This window comes from Neoarius graeffei, chromosome 2 (assembly GCF_027579695.1).
Source record: "Neoarius graeffei isolate fNeoGra1 chromosome 2, fNeoGra1.pri, whole genome shotgun sequence".
Taxonomy (NCBI): domain Eukaryota; kingdom Metazoa; phylum Chordata; class Actinopteri; order Siluriformes; family Ariidae; genus Neoarius; species Neoarius graeffei.
The window spans coordinates 100,453,499-100,474,637 of NC_083570.1; the positions used below are offsets into that span (position 1 = coordinate 100,453,499).

A 21,139-nucleotide genomic window follows, 5' to 3' on the forward strand; every position below is an offset into this window, starting at 1 on the left:
AACTAGCTCATCCTTAATAATAGCAGCCCATGCCATTACCCCTCCACCACCTTGCTGGTGTCTGAGTCAAAGTGCCCTGTGTCCATTAGTTATCCAGCTATGGGCCCATCCATCTGGTCTATCCAGAGTCACTCTCATTTCATCCGTCCATAAAACCTTTGGAAAATCTGTCTTCAGATATTTCTTGGCCCAATCTTGACATTTCAACTTGTGAGTCTTGTTTAGTGGTGGTTGTGTTTCAGCCTTCCTTACCTTGGCCATGTCTCTGAGCACCGAACACCTTGTCCTTCTGGACACTCCAGGTCGGTTGCAGTTCTAGAATATTGTGGCACTGGAGGATAATGGGTTCCTGGTAGCTTCATGTTTAATCTTTCTCAAGTCTTTTGCGGTTAATTTGTGTCTTTTCTTCTCCACACATTTTTTGTGACCCTGTTGACTATTTGCAACAAAACGTTTGATTGTTCTGTGCTCACATTTCTATAGCTTAGCTATTTCAAGAGTGCTGCATCCCTCTGATAGGTATTTTACAATTTTTGTCTTTTCAGTGTTTTGGCCCATTTTGCCTGAGATAAAGAAGCTGCCTAATAATTATGCACACCTTAATATAGGGTATTAATTACTTTAGGTCACACCCTCCCTCATTACACAAATAAATACCACCTGAGAATGCTTAAATCCAATTAGCATTCAAGTGTATCTAGCTTGCGGTTGGAAAACATGCATAGAAATAATGGTAGGGTCAGAGTACTCACTTGCCTAATAATTGTGCACACAGTGTATTGCAAGATATATAGATATAAAAGCTATATCCACCCTAGGAATACCTACATATTTGCCAGAAAAAATCCAAAACGGCGAGGAATTGACAGAGAAGAAGCAATTTTTGTTGAACTGCTCATTAAGGCTTAATTAGTTCATAACTTCATTAATAATTGTAATTAAGCAAATCTGGGTAGAAGTTATATGCACCCTAGATACCCCTACCTTCATGCCAGAAAGAATCAAAATTGGTGAAGAATTGAGGGAGAAGAAGCAATTTGTGTGGAAACTGCTCATTAGGGATTAATTACTCAATATCTTCATTATTAATTGCAATTATGCAAATTTGGGTAGAAGCCATCTATATGCACTCCTGGCAGACCTACCTTCCTGCCAAAAAGAATAAAAATCAGTGAAGAATTGAGAGAGAAGAAGCGATTTTTGTGAAATGTGGATGATACCAGACAGACAACACATGATGGCATAAACCTGTCAGCCGAATGAGCTAATAATGAAGACATCAGGAGAAGAAGAAGACAAAACACCTTTTTTTGTTTGTTATTTTTATTTTAGATTCTCCAAAGTAGCCACCGTTTACCTTGATGACACTTTGCACACTATTGGTATTATCTTATCCAGCTTCATGAGGTCGTCACCTGGAATGCTTTTCAATTAACACGTGTGTCTCGCCAAAAGGTAATTAGTGGACAAGTTTCTTACCTTCTTAATGCGTTTGAGATCAAGCAGTAAATAGTAAATAATAATAATACAGTAAATAGCCCTATTCAACACCACAACTGTAGTAATTTATAGCATGTAAAGAACCGCTCAAGGAAGAAAAGAGAAATGACATCCATCATTACTTTAAGACATGAAGTGTCTTTTAATTAATAAAAATAAAGAAAAAACATTGAATTTGAAGGTTCGGCCAAACTTTTGACTGGTCCTGTGTTAAGTGCTCCAAATGTCTGTATCTGTATTCAGATGTTAAACCTAAAGTGGGTGTGGCCTAAACCAGAAGAGGGATTTTCTGTCTTTGAATGCTACCACTGTCCACCCAAAAATACCGGAAACCACTGGGGAAAAGAAAGAATATCAAGAGGTCAAAATGACAGCAGTCTTAGCATCGTGTGTGAATTCTGGCTCTGACAGTTCCTCAACCTCAGCTACATCAGTCTACTCCATGAGGTGGAGTTTAATCTCACTTGCACTTTTTTGTCTGTCAGTGATATTCTTAATAAATTCCGTTTTCTTCTATTTTCCAATCTAATTTAAACCACCGTAACCCAGACCAGACAGTTACTAAGGATGAATGAATGAACAGTATAACTGCATCACTCAGTGCCACATGGTCATGTCCCATAAGCTTCATATCTGATCACTCACTCACAATGTTCTGCTCATGCAATATCCCGATGCACACCTCTAGCTATAATTCGATGCCTTGTGAACCTTCCTTTCAAGCTTTTTTTTTAAAGCAAAGCAAAAAACAAGTGTTTCCAGGCAAAACAAACCTCGCCCTGCAGCACTTATTTTATACCTATATGTTGATAATGAGGGCGGCACGGTGGTGTAGTGGTTAGCGCTGTCACCTCACAGCAAGAAGGTCCGGGTTCAAGCCCTGTGGCTGGCGAGGGCCTTTCTGTGCGGAGTTTGCATGTTCTCCCCGTGTCCGCGTGGGTTTCCTCCGGGTGCTCCGGTTTCCCCCACAGTCCAAAGACATGCAGGTTAGGTTAACTGGTGACTCTAAATTGAGCGTAGGTGTGAATGTGAATGGTTGTCTGTGTCTATGTGTCAGCCCTGTGATGACCTGGCGACTTGTCCAGGGTGTACCCCGCCTTTCGCCCGTAGTCAGCTGGGATAGGCTCCAGCTTGCCTGCGACCCTGTAGAAGGATAAAGAGGCTAGAGATAATGAGATGAGATAAGATGTTGATAATGATAATATTTCTCAATCATCAGCTGTCAGGTTATAGTCCTATGAAAATCCATGACCTTGAGTTTGACATTTCAAAGTCATTCAAGGTCAAAGGTCATGGTGCCAAATGAAAGCCCATATGGCACTTCCTATAAGTTGATAATGGTAAATATCTGTCCACCATTTTCAACCATTTTCAAGTTACAGCCCTCTGACAATCCATGACCTTGAGTTTGACCTTTCAAGGTCAAAGATCATGGTGCCAATGAAAGGCCATATGGGAGTTCCTATATGCTCATAATAGTAAACATCTGTCAATCGGCAACTGTTTTTGAGTTATAATAGAAAATGTTATTTTGATTGAAAGGTTGACCTTTCCAGTGACCTTGACCTTCACCTTGACCCGATTATCCCCAAAATTTAATCAGGTAATCTATGGACCATTGCCCACCTATCGTGAAAATTTGAAGTCAACTGTCTAGACGCTAGATTGTTAACAGACAGACACACAAACAAACCGCACTGTTTACAATACCTCACCCCGCTTACTCCATCGCGGGTGAGGTAAAAATAAATAGTGCTGTTTACTATTTACTATACCTGCTATTAGTACCTGTTTAAAACACATTATCTGTTCATTTATAAGAATGGATTTACATTCTTAATACTCCTAATTCCTAATGTAATATAGATTACACATAATTTACTAATTTGGAGTAATCACGGATCACAGAACATATTCACGTATTATTCCAGGACATAAATCTTCCATTATGTTTTATTACTCTTTGTGTTTACTGACTCCACTGCATTCCATGTGGTTTAATTGTGGCAAATAGCAAACATGCTGAATAGCTGACTGCTCTAAACACAGACTTGGGTATATAATAAGTTTAATAGTGTGGGAAAATTGTACACAAAATCATGACACAAATTTATATTAAACAGAGCACAAGTATATTCATGCAATCAAACATACTGCGGAACAACACAGAATCAAGAATACAGCCATGAGAAGGATGAAGAGATACTTTTTACAATTAAACTAAACCTAAACTGTGCGGCATGGTGGTATAGTGGTTAGCACTGTCAACTCACAGCAAGAAGATTCTGGGTTTGAGCCCAGTGGCCGGCAGGGGCCCTTCTGTGTAGAGTTTGCATGTTCTCCTCCCCGTGTCTGTGTGGGTTTCCTCCAAGTGCTCCAGTTTCTCCCACAATCCAAAGACATGCAGGTTAGGTTAATTGGTGGCTCTAAATTGACTGTAGGTGTGAATGTGAGTGTGAATGGTTGTATGTATCAGCCCTGCGATGATCTGGTGACTTGTCCAGGGTGTACCCCGCCTCTCGCTCATAGTCAGCTGGGATAGGCTCCAGCTTGCCCGTGACCCTGCACAGGATAAGCGGCTACAGATAATGGATGAATGGATGAACTGAACCTAAAAATGGAAAGAAACTCCACCCTGGAACACATCAAATTTGTTCATATTGAAATATTTGTGAAACGTTCAGTGATTCTGGCATTAATGTGTTGTGTGGCTGTATTTTTGTTATTGCTTTTAGATGTTGTGGGTTGTCTGCGGTGTTGATGGCGCATGGGGATATTTTTATCGCTAGCAGATTTACAATGGTGCTTAATAAGAGAAAACTGCAAGCTGGCCTCGTGGTTAGCATGTCTGCCTCTCGATCAGGAGATCATGAGTTCTACTTGCAGTCGAGTCATACCAAAGACCATCATAAAAATGGTACCTACTGCTGTCTGGCAAGGCATGGTGCAATACAGGTGGGAGTAGGGAGACAAACTCTTGCGGTTACCAGAAGATCAGCCCCCACTGTAACCCTAGCTGTATAGGCAAGAGGCCGAGGGGCATGGAAATCAGTGCCACCCAATGCGCCTTAACGGCCTGGTTAGTACTGGGATAAGAGACTGCCTGGGAAGACCAGGGCATGACGCAGGAAGGACTTTAGACTTCAGAGACTTTAATAAGAGAAAATAAATCAACAATCTCTCACTCAGTGATCTTCTCTCATATTACATATTGTTGAACAACCTGGGTCTGGTTGTTCAAAACATGGTTATCTTTTAACCAAGTTCTGACCAGCTTCAGTCATTTCCGACTATGCCAAGTGAAGTTCATCATTCATTTGTGGTTGAGAGGTGGGAGCGTCGTCTCTTGAGTCTGTCCAAATTATTCTGGTGGTCATGTCTGATCCCTCGATGAAAGCAAGCATGCTATCTATGCCTGTCATGAGCAGTACTGGTCCAGCTGGTGGGTTCTATCTTGAAGTCCTTCAGATCACGCTTCAGCACATCCTTATAGCGCATATGTGGGCGCCCTTTAGGATGGGTACCCTCCTCCAGTACACTGTGTAGTACACCATGAAGGATCCTGGTCTTTGGCATCCTTTCAACATGACCCACCCACCAGAGACGAGTATATGGCGGGGGTCGGCTAGACGATTTGATGATCTTCAAGCCAGGACAATTTAAAGCCAGTTTAGAGCCATAGGCTCGGTCCGTACTGTCAAGACCTTGGTCTGATATTTTCCCGCAAAGACTGAGCAAGCAAAGTTAATAAATATTTATTAATGACTAAATATAAAATCACAACTTAGTGATAATCAGTAATGAAATACATTATAACCAACAAAGCATTTATATTTATTCTATCTTAGCAGGTCTCCGTCCTAGAGGCTCTAAACATTTCTGTGCTCCAACATGACCTGATTTAGGTATGTTAACACCAAGGATAGTACGTACTAATGAAGGCCAGGGACTGGAGGTCCCTGGGGAAGCCATGGCCTAATGGTTAGAGTACATTTGGGACCAAAAGGTCGCTGGTTTGACTCCCTGGGCCAGCAGGAATGGCTGAAGTGCCCTTGAGCAAGGGACCTAACCTCCAACTGCACCCCAGGCTGCTCTGGGTATGTTGTACAGTATGTCACTCTGGATAAGAGTGTCCGCTAAATACCTGTAATGTAATGTAGACTTCTCTTTTTCTCTGTCTAGCTCTGAATCGGATCTTCGAGTTGTAGCTACCAGAATATCTCTTCTCATTTTGCATGATCTTTAATTTAGAATATTTTTGTGTCAACACTTAGGCCTAAGATGAATACTTAACATTATCACAGTGCTGTGATGACACTATCAAGCAAATCTCTAAAGGATTACAAATTACTGCTTTGACACTTCGTTTACAACCTGAACACAGCTTTAAAAACAGGCATGATAGCTTAAATTGAAAAAAAAAGCAGAGGTAGTTCCAGCATGGATATTTAGAAACACTTTCTCTTATTAGTCTGTGTGTGTGTGTGTGTGTGTGTGTGTGTGTGTGTGTGTGTGTGTGTGTGTGTGTGTGTGTGAGAGATTATGCCTGTGATAAGCATTCCTTCCAAAGACGATGACAAGCAATTGCAGTTTGTGATGACTCAGCTGTCCATTTCTGGCACTCGGCTATAAGTAGATAAGAGGAAGTGTGAAAAGTAATAATATTCCTTATTTCTGGATCTGGTCGTGAAGCAGCACCTCCGACACTGTGTTTTACTACACAGCTACACACAGAGACCTTACGATCATTATAACAGCTTACAAAGTGTAAAATACTGAGCCTCAGTTATCAAGCTAGATCTGAACACGTTTGGAGAAATATGGTGAAGATCCAATTATTTCTGAGAACCTTTCATATCCTAGGAGAGCTCATGAATTTGTGTAAAATTTTATGTACTGTATAAGGAGACTCACTAATGTGTCAAAACGTATATTTGGTGATGAGTTTCTGCAATTTTATCCATGGATTAATGATTATAATGTCAAGTTCAAGTCAGATGTTTTTAATTACACACAAATCATAATTAAAATTTTGCATTCACATTCATTTTATATTCGCAACTTGAAAGAAAGTAATCCAAAACAAATCCATAAAATAATACAAACAGGAAAGACTAGGCATTAAATTAGGACAAAGTATAAAAGGAGAAACAGGTAGTGCAGGTCTATACTCGCTGATGTGCTGCAGTGGCTGAGCTGCATTACTTAAAGGTTTATCACCTTTAACACCACCTTTGTTTTCACCTTTTAGACATCATTTTGTCATTTTTAGCTCATGAGCTTTGCCTTGAATGGAGTTTTGCGTATGTTCACCTCGCTGCAAGACAATAAGTTGGGGGTGGACTCGGACTTGATCCTCCAGTTTACGGTTATTTAGCAGAAAAGTCTTTTAGCACAAAAGTCTAAAGTCTCTTAGCACAACTCTATGTTCTTTAGCACAAGATTCAAAAACATCCATCCATTCATTCATTATCTGTAGCCACTTATCCTGTGCAGGGTCGCAGGCAAGCTGGAGCCTATCCCAGCTGACTATAGGTGAGAGGTGGGTTACACCCTGGACAAGTCACCAGGTCATTGTAGGGATGACACAGAGACAAACAACCATTCACACCTAGTCAGTTTAGTGTCACCAATTAGCCTAACCTGCATGTCTTTGGACCCGGAGGAAACCCACACAGACACAGGGAGAACATGCAAACTCCACACAGAAAGGCGCCCATCGGCTACTGGGCTTGAACCCAGGATCTTCTTGCTGTGAGGCGAGAGTGCTAACCACTACACCACCCTGCCATCCCAGAGCCAAGAACACTTAATCTTTATTATGAATACTTACGGTACTGATCATGTTTAAAGATGTTTGATAGATTTTTTTCATGAAAGTTTCTGAGATCCCTATAGAAAACGAGCGATTGTATTTCCCCACTCCGCCATCTTGAAACCGCCATGTTTGATGTAGCCCGTATGTTAAATTATTTAACACAGCACGTACCCTGACACAGTACACCGCTATAGCCAACTTCCAGGTTTGTTTAGTCTTTATTAAAGTGCTAAGCTTAAATTATATCATATTTATTATTTACAATTTGCTAATTTTAGAATAAAGAATGAAAAGTCAAGCGAAATTTACAAGATGATGAGTTTAAAGAAATATTTTTGCTTGTTCTTTATTTTATTTTATTTTTTACAAAAGAAAAAAGGTAGAAAGAAAACATAATTCCCTGGTTAATTAATTTGGCAAACACATAATTGACAGTCAGTTGAATTTGTGATATGATCAGAAATGACTGAAATTATCTATGAAGGTGGTCACAATTCAAGGTTTGTTATGGCTTAACTACAAAAATCCAAAGACAACAAAGAATCGGATTTTCAGTCCACGTTTCAGGGATCAACAACTGATCCTCAACATGTACAGCAGCAGAAATTCCAGCTTCCAGTCCCTAAGCGATCATAATAAACCCCTTCCTATATCAAGATGAGTATTTTTTTTTTATTATTGTGACCATAATCCAGAGTTGTGCTAAAGAACATAGAGTTGTGCTAAGATACTTTAGAACTTGTGCTAAAAAGCTTTAGATCTGTGCTAAAATACTTTTGTGCTAAATAACCGGATATCGCTCCTCCTACCTGGTCAGAGTTGAGCCAAAAGTCCACTCCAAGGGTTTGAGAGAGCTCAGTGTGTTTCAGGTTGTATAAGTCTGCTAATTGTGTTGTTTTGTGCTGTACAGCATGGTGTGGGTGATGGGTTAGGATTAGAGTTATAGGAGGAGTTGTGGCAGGTCCAACTCCACTCTTGGTTCAGCAGTGAGGGCTAGCTTGTTTTTGTTGTTGTTTTTGGAAGGGTACTACTAAATGTAGCTCTAGGGGTGGCACAGTGGTGCAATGGTTAGAGCTTTCACCTCACAGCAAGAAGGTTCTGGGTTTGAGCCCAATGGCCAACGGGGGCCTTTCTGTGTGGAGTTTGCGTGTTCTCCCCATGGGTTTCCTCCGGGTGCTCTGGTTTCCTCCCACAGTCCAAAGACATGCAGTTAGGTTAATTGGCTACTCTAAGTTGCCTATAGGTATGAATATCTGAGCTGTGTTCCGTGGTCAGACAGGAGTAGTATGGCAGCTACCAGCAGTGCCCTTGCATGCCTTCAACTTAGCCATGATGACCTGTGTCCTTTGTTATTCAGCTGCAAGAAAGGATGATTAGCCACCCCAAACTTCAAATGATCTGTTTTGAAATGTATGGGTTATTGGAAAATTATCATGAAGAATATAAAAGTCCCTCCCATGCCAGGTTTTCCCAGGCAGTCAACCCGTCCCAGTACTAAGCAGGCCCTTTAGGCACATTGGGTGGCACCGATCTCCATTTCAGGAAAGGTGGGCCATGGGCCAAGGAACAATTGATTTAATTTTGATGCAAATCTGGATATGTGTGTGGATCCAGTAATTTTTTTTGTCTGTTCCCAACATAAATCAAAAAGCAGAGAACAGATTTTGATGAAATTTGGGCTCAAGTCAAGTCAAAGTCCCTCCCATGCTAGGACCTGGTCTTCTCAGGCAGTCTTCTGTCCCAGTACTAACCAGTCTTTTGAGGCGCATTGGGTGGTGCCAATCTCCATTTCTATAGCCCTCGACCTCACGTATTACATAGCTAGGGTTACAGTGGGGGGCTAGTCCTCTGGTAACCGCAAGAGATTGACTTCCCTACTCGCATCTGTATTGCAGCATGCCTTGCCAGATGGTAGTAGGTACCATTTTTATGATGGTCTTTGATGTGACCCGACCGTAAGGAGAACTTGCAATCTCCTGGTTAAGAGGCAAACACATTAACCACTAGGCCAACTTGTGATATTAAACCTACTAAACCTACTGCATTCAGCATAGTTTAAAGGACAATAAACACGTGTGACACACTGGAAAAACACATCAAAGTGAGGTATATACTAAGCAACCAACATCCATCCATCCATTATCTGTAGCCACTTATCCTGTTCTACAGGGTCGCGGGCAAGCTGGAGTCCATCCCAGCTGACTATGGGCGAGAGGCGGGGTACACCCTGGACAAATCACCAGGTCATCGCAGGGCTGACAAAGCAAACAACACACTGAAGTAAAATGTTTGCTGCATATTAGCATGACTCAGCACTTTTAGAGAATCTACCATGGGAGACAAAAGCCACTTCAAAACAAAAAAGAACATAACATGAGGCAACAGTGAGGCAAGAAAGTAAAACTTGTTGAGCAATCGTGGAATAAATAGGAATAGAATTTTATATGACTAAATGTTAGTGTATGAAATTAACTTGTAACATCAATCAAGTGGTTTTCAGATTGAGTCCATGCACTGATCTGAGTTACAGTGGTGCTTGAAAGTTTGTGAACCCTTTAGAATTTTCTATATTTCTGCATAAATATGACCTAAAACATCATCAGATTTTCACACAAGTCCTAAAAGTTGATAAAAAGAACCCAGTTAAACAAATGAGACAAAAATATTATACTTGGTCATTTATTTATTGTGGAAAATGATCCAATATTACTATTCTGTGAGTGGCAAAAGTATGTGAACCTTTGCTTTCAGTATCTGGTGTGACCCCCTTGTGCAGCAATAACTGCAACTAAACGTTTCCGGTAAATGTTGATCAGTCCTGCACACTGGCTTGGAGGAATTTTAGCCCATTCCTCCATACAGAACAGCTTCAACTCTGGAATGTTGGTGGGTTTCATCACATGAATTGAGTGCATGTTCTGGACCAATTTCATTTTTTTTTAATATGAAAGTATGTCCCTTTACACACTCATCCAGAAGGGTAATTTTGCACAAGGCCATCTGTCTACAGCAGAAAAAAATAAAATAACAAAACGCATCTGGAAAAATCCCAAGGGAGTCTGGAGCCAGATTCATGACGTCACCTGCGGAAGCGCCAGCAGGCTGCGCGAGCTTGCACGGTTTCAGTGCACAGCCTGTGTAGACCAAGCGCTCCCATTTCTCATGCACACCATTGTTGTTTAGTGTTCTCCTGATGGTGGACTCATGAACATTAGCCAATGTGAGAAAGGCCTTCAGTTGCTTAGAAGTTACCCTGCGGTCCTTTGTGACTTCATCGACTATTACATGCCTTGCTCTTGGAGTGATCTTTGTTGGTCGACCACTCCTGGGGAGGGGAACAATGGTCTTGAATTTCCTCTATTTGTACACAATCTGTCTGAGTGTCAATTGGTGGAGTCCAAACTCTTTAAAGATGGCTTTGTAACCTTTTCCAGCCTGATGAGCATCAACAACGCTTTTTCTGAGGTCCTCAGAAATCTCCTTTGTCCGTGCCATGATACACTTCCACAAACATGTGTTGTGAAAATCAGACTTTGATAGATCCCTGTTCTTTAAATAAAACAGGGTGCCCACTCACACCTGATTGTCATCCCATTGATTGAAAACACCTGACTCTAATTTCACCTTCAAATGAACTGCTAATCCTAGAGGTTCACATACTTTTGCCACTCACAGATATGTAATATTGGATCATTTTCCTCAAGAAATAAATGACCAAGTATAATATTTTTGTCTCATTTGTTTAACTGGGTTCTCTTTATCTACTTTTAGGACTTGTGTGAAAATCTGATGATTTTTTAGATCATATTTATGCAGAAATATAGAAAATTCTAAAGGCTTCACAAACTTTCAAGCACCACTGTACATATGTTAACACTGGAGATAAGTTATATGGACAGGAATTGGATATGTCTCAGGTCCTATCCACATGGATACTGGTATTTTTACAAATGTAGTCTTCAACCCTCTGTTTAAAAAATATATATATAATCCTGTCCACGCAAACAACATTTCACAAATATTTTCATCCACTTGAAAGTGAATAAAGGAAAAAAAACTTGAAAATGCTCACACTGAACATGCCAATTTAGTGATAGTATGTCAGAGAGCTTGAGTACTGAGCAGCAGAGAAGGCAAAATTGCTAAAAGTGCGATGTGGTCAAAAAAGATTCATTTGTGTGGACTGAACATGGGGTGAATTCTTGCATAAAGTTAAACTTAAAATCAAATTCAAGAATTCTCAATGTTTATCAGAAGTCTAAAATTAAATGTAATGTTATAAGACATTACAGACTACAAAATCACCAGCTGGTCAGAATAAAAATCACTTCTTCTCTTTCAGTTCTTCACTGATTTTTATTCTTTTTGGCAGGAAGGTAGGCCTGCCTGGGGTGCATATAACTTCTACGCAAATTTGCATAATTGCAATTAATAATGAAGATATGGAGTAATTAAGCCCTAACGAGCAGTTTCCACACAAATTGCTTCTTCTCCCTCAATTCTTCACTGATTTTGATCCTATCTGGCATGAAGGTAGGGGTACCTAGTGTGCATATAACTTCTATCCAGACTGGCTTCATTACAATTATTAATGAAGTTATAGACTAATTAAACCTTAATGAGCAGCTCAACAAAAATCACTTCCTCTCGATCAATTCCTCGCCATTTTGGATTCTTTCTGGCAAATATGTCGGTATTCCTAGGGTGGATATTGCTTCTATATATAGCTTGTATATAGCTTGCAACATTTCTTGTGCATGGTGGCCCACTTTAGATCGTTCCTTCTGGACTAGACGGGGCCGGAGTGAGCTACGCCGTCATTGACGGTCTCGTTGTGATCACATCAGAGTTTTCAAAAATGTACATTTTGTCCATCCACATGAAAACAGTGGAAAAAGAGGTTTTAAAATTTCTTTTAAAAGCTTTGTGCAATGCAAAATGGTGTTTTTATGTGCACAGGAGGCCAATTTAGAGGAAAACAACTACATCTTCCAAAAAAAAAACCCAACCATGTACACATGCCTTATTTTGCTTATACATGTGCCCTTCATGTAGACTAAGTATTGTCGCTCTTTCCCACTCTGATATTCTGCTGTAAGCTGGAATTTAAATTTGGAGTCAGGTCTTTGGGTAAATTACTACTACTCTACTCCATCACACATGCAGATAAAAGACAGATTTCACTTCAGGGCCAGATGGTGAACAACATGATGAATATTATACACAGTGGCAAAATGCCAATGCCAAATATAGAAAATACAAAATTGCAGCCAAGGGTTCACACCAGAGGCAAAGTGGAGTGAATACTACGCCTGCTGCTGCTTAATGTTACTGCATGAGTTCATGATTCAGTGGTTTAGTATGTAAAAATAAACCATGATATGACAATAGCTACTGGAGTACCGGGAAAATATGCTAAAGATGATGCTTGAAGATACAGACCTTGTAATCTCATGCTGTACAATTATTACGGCATGTTTACTTTTAAGACCCACTTTGGATTTTTATACCTACACTACCAAAGGTTCAAAGGTTTGGACTCATCTGTCATATGGTGGATTTTGTAATTTAATTCCTTAATGATGCTTTAGGTAGTGTATATGTCGAACAGTAGTAGATTCTGGTTATTTACTGTAATGTACTTTTATTTTATATATGTACATTGAGGACAAAAGAAATCAATTCTCGATGTCTGTTATGTATATACTTGAATTTTATTATAATTTCATTCAAGATAGTGTACAGCGTTCTGAGTTATTGTGAATTATTTGTTCACAGCTTTTTCATGGATGAAACTGGGATTTTGGAAGCTGGAATGTTATTATATTGAATTTACTGAATGGGAGCCTAATGTATGAACAGAATGATTCAGTTTATATACTATTATTAGCCCTTAAAATCATGAGAATGAAAAAGGGATAAAAGCAAACCTTCAGTAAAACTGATTCTGCCCCGAGCCAGGGCCAAGACAGGGTCAAGTTTTCAGTATTCCATTTTTTTCCCCCTTGGTATCAAAATATCTTCAGATTATTTTCAGACAAAGACACAAGATAAAATAAAACCTTTAAGCAAGCAAAATTAACAGATAAATGCTTTAGTTATGAAAAGTATACACATTGTCATGCACAAGGATTCAGCCACCTCATTTTGTAGGTCTTACCACATGGAACTGAAATGGATCTATATAGAAATCCACATTCACTGGATATAAGCAGTCACGTGCTCTGATTGGCTCCTCTACTACTAGGATATCAGGTCATATACAGTGAGTACAGAAAAACAAAATGGCGAAGCATGTTGCTGAATTAACCGAGGAAGAAATAAAAACTGTACATAGCATAACTATGGAACTGCGTCACACCAAGATGGCAACATGCGGAAAACATCGTGACTCTACATCAACCTTGGAGAGTTTTGAATCGCAGGGATGTAATTTGTGGTTGACATTCGTGAATAGATCTGTGAAACAAAATATATACAAATATATCTTTTCTCTGTTGCTGCTTTTGTGTTCTCGTTTCTTTCTCTGTAAGATCAAAACATTCAGTACATAACTCCATACTCACTACTGTGGAGTCAAGCCCATGCATTCTAAGGATAAGATAGCTAAGTGCTAGCTAGAATGATTTAGTTATCTGTCCAGAAAAATAACATGTCGTCTAACCTTGCTCTATCTTACAGTTGCACTCACTAGGTAGGCTTTCCTTTTCTTTTCCACTGGCGAGAGAGCTGAATCTACCATGTTTGCCCATGCCGACTTGTTTTGGTTAAAAGTAGGTCCATAGCCCACGATGGTCACGCGATATTGTTGCTCACTTGCTTCGGCAATCTCCGGAATTGTAAAATGCAGGACGCTTTTTATCTCGGCAAAACACAGGATACACGGTGTGTGTTTGCAGCAGTGAAACATCTCGAAACTCCAACAGCAATACTAACAGAACATTTCACACATAATTAAACTTTGCAGTTAGACCCTTTAAGTGGAGTTCATATATGTACAATTAGACTGTCACTTGACCTCAGGATAAATACAAAACATTTCTGAAAGGTTCCAGAGTTTGTTGGAGAACATACCTAAGCAAACACTATCATGGACCAAAGAGCTGTTAAAACAAGTCCAGGACAAAGAATATGGCACAACTATGCTACCACCACCATGTTTCACTGTGAGGGTGGTGCTATCTAACAAATTGTGAGGGTTTCCAGGAGCAGTGGGGGTGAATACTTGTGCAATTCCAAGATTTTTTATTGAGGTTTAATTTTGCAAACTATATTAATACCCCCCACCCCCACCCACACACACACACACACATCAGTATTCACAGGTTGTAGCACTACAAAATGTACAAAACTTCAAGTGGCATCAATACTTACACAAGTCACTGGACATGCCAGGTCCCCCCAACTTTCTCCCTAATTTAGTCATAGCCAATTCTTTAGTCATTGCCAAAACTACCAACCAGGTTGGGCAAGGATCATCACAGGCTTCCTCCAGGGCATGTGACACCAGCCGGCTGACCCCGTCTTTTCGATCTGCCGCCTCATCTCATCTCATTATCTCTAGCCGCTTTATCCTGTTCTACAGGGTCGCAGGCAAGCTGGGGCCTATCCCAGCTGACTACGGGCGAAAGGCGGGGTACACCCTGGACAAGTCGCCAGGTCATCGCAGGGCTGACACATAGACACAGACAACCATTCACACTCACATTCACACTTACGGTCAATTTAGAGTCACCAGTTAACCTAACCTGCATGTCTTTGGACTGTGGGGGAAACCGGAGCACCCGGAGGAAACCCACGTGGACACGGGGAGAACATGCAAACTCCGCACAGAAAGGCCCTCGCCGGCCACGGGGCTCGAACCCGGACCTTCTTGCTGTGAGGCGACAGCGCTAACCACTACACCACCGTGCCGCCCCGATCTGCCGCCTATGTAACGTTAAGAGATTATGTAACACAATCGGAGGAAAGTGCTATCCGCAAACATCCATATGCATGAGCTCACAGATGCTTACGATTGGCTAACGTCACTATAATGTCATGTATATGCCAGTTAACAGTTTCTAGACTGGACAAAAATTACCCCCAGCTGGAACCTATTTCTTGCCAAGCCTAAAGATTAACATCATTAATATCCATCCATCCATCCATCCATCCATCCATTATCTGTAACCACTTATCCTGTGCAGGGTCGCAGGCAAGCTGGAGCCTATCCCAGCTGACTATGGGTGAGAGGTGGGGTACAACCTGGACAAGTCACCAGATCATCGCAGGGTTAACACATAGAGACACACAACCATTCACACTCACACCTACGGTCAATTTAAAGCCACCAATTAACCTAGCCTGTATGTCTTTGGACATGGAGGAAACCCACACAGACATGGGGAGAACATGCAAACTCCACACAGAAATGCCCTCGTCAGCCACTGGGCTTGAACCCAGAACCTTCTTGCTGTGAGGCAACAGTGCTAACCACTACACCATCATGCCGCCCCATCATTAATATCATTCTAAAAAAATTGTGTAAGGTTTTTATAATGGGTACACACTTTTACCAGTTAGCAAAGTCAGTGAAGTTCAAGTTTATTCAAGTTTTAGCTAAATAAGTACAATAAATTACGCACCTGCATACAGCTAAATAGCCAGTCGAGGCGGGTTTGTAAATACAAATATCCAAATGTAATATCCAAAACAAAGCTTCTATAAGAAATTTTTACAAGACAGATTTTTTCCTTTTTTTTCTTTACAAGAAGACAAACTGTCTTTCTCTTCCCTTTTCTTTACAAAAACAATTTTTTTTACAAAACAAAACATTTTATTGTACAAGACAGATTTTCCAACAAGATATAAATTCTGACAAAATCTAGATCTATAAATATGTATAAGACAAATATTTAAAGTATTTATATTATTAAGAACTAAAACAGGTTATCAAGGTCAACTTAATATCCTGACTTGTTTATGCAACTTAAGAGAAGTTGCCTAATATATTTGCAAAAATTCTTTTTAGGTTGTGTTCTAATATGGTCAGGTATTCTGTTCCATATGCAAACATCAGTGTGAGAAAAATAATTTTTTTGGATGTCTGTTCTTGAATATTGGAAATGGAGATTTTTAGAAGTAGATGACCTTGTGTTATAGGAATGAACTGAATCAACAAAAGAAAATAAGTTATGGATATTTGAAGGAGCATGATTGAAAACTATATCATACATTAATTTCACAATAGTCTCAATAAAACTTGATGTAATGGGAAGGACATTTGCTCTCATAAATAGAGGTATATCACTTTCTCTCTTATTGGCAAAATATATCCATCTGAGTGCTTTCTTTTGCAATATAAGCAATTTATTTCAACTTGATTTTTTGGCTTGTCCCCATATACTAATGCCATAAGAAAGATATGGTTGAATGAGTGCTTTATACATCATCATCAGAAGTGTTGAAGAAGAAATCCATCCATTTTCCATAACAGCTTATCCTGTGCAGGGTTGCGGGCAAGCTGGAACCTATCCCAGCTGACTATGGGCTCAGAAGCAGGATACACCCTGGACAAGTCACCAGATTATCGCAAGGCTGATACATAGAGACAAACAACCATTCACACTCACATCTACAGTCAAATTAGAGCCACCAATTAGCCTAACCTGCATGTCTTTGGACTGTGGGGGAAACTGGAGCACCTGGAGGAAAGCCACGTAGACATGGAGAGAACATGCAAACTCCACACAGAAAGGCCCTCGTCGGCCACTGGGCTCGAACCCAGAACCTTCTTGCTGTGAGGTAGCCACTACACCACTGTGCTGCCCCATCATTAATATCATTAGATAGATAGATAGATAGATAGATAGATTGATTGATTGATTGATTGATTGATTGATTCAATCGTGGAAGGTTTTTATAATGGGTCCACACTTTTAACAGTTAGCAAAGTCAATTAGTGAGGTATTCAGAACTGGAATTCAAATTCAAATAAAACATTTATCTATTGATTGATTGATTGATTGATTGATTGATTGTATCTGCTTAAATGAATGGTCTGTGTAATTACAACCCCGATTCCAAAAAAGTTGGGACAAAGTACAAATTGTAAATAAAAACGGTATGCAGTGATGTGGAAGTTTCAAAATTCCATATTTTATTCAGAATAGAACATAGATGACATATCAAATGTTGAAACTGAGAAAATGTATCATTTAAAGAGAAAAATTAGGTGATTTTAAATTTCATGACAACAACACATCTCAAAAAAGTTGGGACAAGGCCATGTTTACCACTGTGAGACATCCCCTTTTCTCTTTACAACAGTCTGTAAACATCTGGGGACTGAGGAGACAAGTTGCTCAAGTTTAGGGATAGGAATGTTAACCCATTCTTGTCTAATGTAGGATTCTAGTCGCTCAACTGTCTTAGGTTTTTTTCTGTCGTATCTTCCGTTTTATGATGCGCCAAATGTTTTCTATGGGTGAAAGATCTGGACTGCAGGCTGGCCAGTTCAGTACCCGGACCCTTCTTCTACGCAGCCATGATGCTGTAATTGATGCAGTATGTGGTTTGGCATTGTCATGTTGGAAAATGCAAGGTCTTCCCTGAAAGAGACGTCGTCTGGATGGGAGCATATGTTGCTCTAGAACCTGGATATACCTTTCAGCATTGATGGTGTCTTTCCAGGTGTGTAAGCTGCCCATGCCACACGCACTAATGCAACCCCATACCATCAGAGATGCAGGCTTCTGAACTGAGCGCTGATAACAACTTGGGTCGTCCTTCTCCTCTTTAGTCCGAATGACACGGTGTCCCTGATTTCCATAAAGAACTTCAAATTTTGATTCGTCTGACCACAGAACAGTTTTCCATTTTGCCACAGTCCATTTTAAATGAGCCTTGGCCCAGAGAAGACGTCTGCGCTTCTGGATCATGTTTAGATACGGCTTCTTCTTTGAACTATAGAGTTTTAGCTGGCAACGGCGGATGGCACGGTGAATTGTGTTCACAGATAATGTTCTCTGGAAATATTCCTGAGCCCATTTTGTGATTTCCAATACAGAAGCGTGCCTGTATGTGATGCAGTGCCGTCTAAGGGCCCGAAGATCACGGGCACCCAGTATGGTTTTCCAGCCTTGACCCTTACGCACAGAGATTCTTCCAGATTCTCTGAATCTTTTGATGATATTATGCACTGTAGATGATGATATGTTCAAACTCTTTGCAATTTTACACTGTCGAACTCCTTTCTGATATTGCTCCACTATTTGTCGGCGCAGAATTAGGGGGATTGGTGATCCTCTTCCCATCTTTACTTCTGAGAGCCGCTGCCACTCCAAGATGCTCTTTTTATACCCAGTCATGTTAATGACCTATTCCCAATTGACCTAATGAGTTGCAATTTGGTCCTCCAGCTGTTCCTTTTTTGTACCTTTAACTTTTCCAGCCTCTTATTGCCCCTGTCCCAACTTTTTTGAGATGTGTTGCTGTCATGAAATTTCAAATGAGCCAATATTTGGCATGAAATTTCAAAATGTCTCACTTTCGACATTTGATATGTTGTCTATGTTCTATTGTGAATACAATATCAGTTTTTGAGATTTGTAAATTATTGCATTCAGTTTTTATTTACAATTTGTACTTTGTCCCAACTTTTTTGGAATCGGGGTTGTATTTAGCTACTGTCTGATGTGGCTCCTACAAGGTGTATGGCAAATCTACTGTATAAACCTGCATTGCCCCTGGGGGTAGTAATGGTTTAATGGTTTAGTGTTTTAGGTTATAGGCTATTGAGCAAGACATCCCAGTGCCACCAAGCTGCCACTGTTGGACTCTTAAACCCCTAATCAGATGTGCTGTGAAATGTCTGACCCTGTGCTCCGACCTCAACCTCAAAATGTAATGTTTTGTATTTATGATCCTTTGTGTAAAGGCAATACAGGATTTTGGACTCAATAGCCATAAGTGTTCTGAGAAAAAGTGTTTCTAGGTTGCGGTACAGTCCAGAAATGGAACTGACTCACAAAACACAGTGATTATTGATGTAAAGCCCAGCACACTGCTGGTGAGGGACTAATCACAGCTGGAAATGAGAGGAAATGTTCCAGGATCCAGAGAAGACTAAAAACAGCATTTCTCCCAGTAAATAACACCTTTTTTAACTCCCACGACAGACATGCCATGTCAGAACAGGACGTCAGTATTTGGCTCCACGCTGGTTTAGGCCAGTTTGTGTGACCGTGTTTGCATGGCTCACCTGGGATCCACCATATGGAAACACTCTGAGAGCCTCCAAATGGAGCAGAAACTACTCAGAAACACCAAAATGGATGTCGCAATGTATTTGGAACGACTTTTAAGAAATGGAAAAAATATATATATACACCATATATCATGGGATGTACCTGTAACAAACGTCCACCACTATTTTTATGCTGACTCTCTCTCTCTCCCCTTCATTCTCTCTATCCTTTTTTTCCTTTTCATCTACTTCATCTGTGCTCTAATTTTCACCAGCTATTCTGCCTTTTAAAAATAGATCTAAACAGCATTCCCTGTCTTCACTCTGATGCAACACTGTGATGAGGATTTCATTGGAAGTCGCACCATGAACACGTTGGATGCAAAGACATTGTCCTCGTCAAAAGAGGGGGAAAAAAATCTCCCACACAAAATTTATTTCTAGGTCAAAAATTCCCATGGGGGTTTGAAACACACAGATGAAGTGAAATACACACACACACACACACACACACACACACACAGGCTGAGAGATGGAGGAAAAACTGAAATCGAGCCAGAGACAGAGAAAGATGGCACACATCTAGGTTATTAAAAGCCTGTGCATGTTTATCAGAGAACCTACATTAAATGAAATCCAAACAAACAGCAGGAAGAGTTGGTTTATGAACCTCTGTCTTCTAAAATCAGGTGCCGTGAGAGATTAGAGGTAAGAGAGAGGTGCTTAGTACCTGCTATAGACGAGGCAGGGCATGCCGTTGAGCTGACGATCACTCTGGTAGCGTCTGATATCCTCCCAAGCATCCTTGATGGCAGTCAAAGCCAAAATGACACAAATGGGAATCAGGGCCACCTGTGGCTGGAAAGCATTCACAGCTGGGACGAAGTTTAGTGCCACTAAACCCACAAAATAAATATTGGCAACCCGGCGGAACTGTTCCAGCAAGTTCATCGGGATGAAGGACCAGATGCTGTATTTCGTGGTCTTGATGCCATTTCTCGCATAGTTCCTGTTGGGACGATCTTTTGGCTTTTGGTCCTCATAAAGCAGGTTGGATACTATAGTCCTCACATTGCTGTCTGCATTTCCTCGTCCAGTCCAGAAGGCCCAGGCTGAGGTCAAGCCACTAGTCCAGGTCATGTTGTTTCAGCTGTCTCGGTGAACAACCTACAGAAATGTATGCCCTTGCAGACACTCTTCTCCCACATCACTTGGACACGTGGCAGTGACAGAGTGAGAAGAAAGAATAGCAGCAAGCGCGAGAGTATTTCTGAGCACACCTGTCAAACTCCCCTGACTGCTCAGGATGTTTTTAGGCATCTGTCAGAGTCAAAGGTATGCTGTTGGAACAGCATACCACAGCCGTGTGCACTGACAAAATGCTTCCACACTTCATTAAAGAAGAAGAAGTCGTTGAAGTGCAGAGCAAGCATGTAGTCAAACTTGCTCTCAGTCCAAAAAGCTTCCAGTGACGTAAACAAAACTCAGCATTGACACATAAGGCGTATACAACACCAATTAGTTTAACACCAAATAAATTATATTGATAGGATAGACAGCAATGAAGGTAAAACATAGTGTTACAGCCACCA

General features: G+C 40.6%; 1 protein-coding gene across 1 annotated transcript in view; it reads right to left on the reverse strand.

The window, feature by feature from the left end:
- Window positions 1–20,841, reverse strand: part of atp10b (ATPase phospholipid transporting 10B) — a 119,603-nt gene extending 98,762 nt beyond the window's left edge. The window contains exon 1 of the mRNA XM_060915285.1: window positions 20,278–20,841. Coding sequence (XP_060771268.1) covers window positions 20,278–20,687 — 410 coding nt within the window. The 5' untranslated portion in view covers window positions 20,688–20,841. The remainder of the gene's footprint in view (window positions 1–20,277) is intronic.
- Window positions 20,842–21,139: the final 298 nt, after the last annotated feature.